We start from the raw sequence: 1832 nt of genomic DNA, 5'->3' as shown, positions 1-1832 counted from the left end.
AGTCACAATTCCCTCGCATCTCCTGCTGACGGAGATGCGAGGGAATTGTGACTGTGGCTATTCTTGTAGTTAAGGGATGGGGAGAATAGTTGCCTTGAGTAGGAGACATGCTTTTGGTCTGAGAAACTGCGAGTGAAGAAGACCGATACGTCGGGGGATGCAAAGAAGACTGGCCCGATAAAGGAAGAAGAGACACCTGTCTACGAGAAGGCGATAAAGAAGAAGAAGAAGCACAGGGAGAATAAGATCTGCCGTGTTCTCCTACTCGGTGTCTCCTATGCTCTGGGGGGAATCGAACGCCTGTTAAAGAAGACGAAGAAGAAGAAGAAGGGGGTGTAGTTGCAGAAGAGACGATATTGACGGGGAGAAACCTGGGCAGGTCGAAAGGCACATGGGAAAGAGAAAAAAGATAAAAACGAAGGAGAAAGAGATCTACATCCTCCTGAAAAGAAGAAGACGATAAAGTAAGCAGCAGACTCCTTATCAGACATCTCAGCGAAGAGACAGGGGGGAAAATAAACCACAGATGATACATCTACTATTTTCATTCCTATTATCCTAGTAACAGTAGAAAAGGAGTAAGAGAAATGAGTGATAGATAGATAGATAGAAAGAAAAAGAAAACTTCAGCAGGAAGACGTATACGATTTGGATCTGCATCTATACATAGATAGATATATGCATACATATGTATGTATATTTATATCTGTATATACATGCATGGAAATATAACGTCGGAGGGAAGAACAGAGATCATTCCCCAAAGCCAAAGAGACACATTGCACAACTCTCTCTACATAGCCAAACACACGAAGAAGAAGTCTCTCTCTCCCTCACTCTCCTCTCTCTCTTTCTATCTCTCCCTGTCTATACAGGCATATCCTTCACGTACGAAAACGAAAAAGAAGATCAAGTGCGAGGAAGCTTCTCTCCATTACCATTGAAGTGACTTCAATCGACACACATGCATGTACATACATCTATATACCCACTGTAAGATAAAGGAGCTGCTGGGATCTCCATACATACATACACACACTATATTCACACACATATCTATGTCTATCTATATAGCTACGTAGGTATATGCCTCTCTCTATCTCCATATGTGTATATATTATGGACTCATCCAAGATTTCACGGCAAGCAGCTAAATGAAGAGAGAGGAGCGAGACAATCTTCTTTCCCAGGACATCTGAGCTAAAAGCTTCGCAAAGGAGAAAGAAGAAAGAAAAAGAAAGAAAGACGGCAAAAGAAAGACGACGACAAAAAAGAAGTTAGACTTACCATCGCCAAGAGATGGGTGCGCCAAAGACACCGCAGAGAGATTCATAAAATGATAGACGCTCGAAGTTCAAGTTCTTCAGAGCATCAATCCCTGTGCAGGTGTATATACACCCGATACCCACAGCAAGCCACGGAGACACAATAGAAGACATCCACAAAAAGAGATAGGACTGTATGTGTATACCATCTGTCACTGTCTCTCTCACTTCTCAAGATCAATCACGCTAGCTATACCAAGAATATAAAATGAGTCCAAACATAAAAGAGGAAAGACCTTAATCAGATACGCATCTATATAGAGATACATATACATCTCTTGAAATATCTACAGAACCGGCATCTCGGCCTACATGTATCCTGACGTATCCAAGAATAGCAACAGGCACAGAAGATAGGCAGCAATACGTCTATCTATCTATCTTTAATCTACCTATCTATCTATCTATCTATCTTTAATCTATCTATCTTTAATCTATCTATCTATCTATCCTAAATCTATCTATCTATTTTTATGTTTGTTTATTCTGTCAGGTGTGAGTTCATCA

The 1832-nt window shown here is 40.8% G+C and overlaps 1 protein-coding gene across 1 annotated transcript; it reads right to left on the bottom strand.

Moving 5' to 3' along the window:
- Positions 1-6: 6 nt before the first annotated feature.
- On the bottom strand, positions 7-1378 carry CSUI_011293 (uncharacterized protein; the record flags this gene model as incomplete). The annotated part of the gene is made up of 2 exons (XM_068071393.1): positions 7-371; positions 1288-1378. Coding segments are annotated over 2 exons (453 nt in total), but the record flags the coding sequence as incomplete, so codon positions are not given.
- Positions 1379-1832: the final 454 nt, after the last annotated feature.

The sequence above is a fragment of the Cystoisospora suis genome (assembly GCF_002600585.1).
Source record: "Cystoisospora suis strain Wien I chromosome Unknown contig_10635, whole genome shotgun sequence".
Classification (NCBI taxonomy): Eukaryota; Apicomplexa; class Conoidasida; order Eucoccidiorida; family Sarcocystidae; genus Cystoisospora; species Cystoisospora suis.
This window is presented reverse-complemented; position numbering and strand designations above follow the sequence as displayed.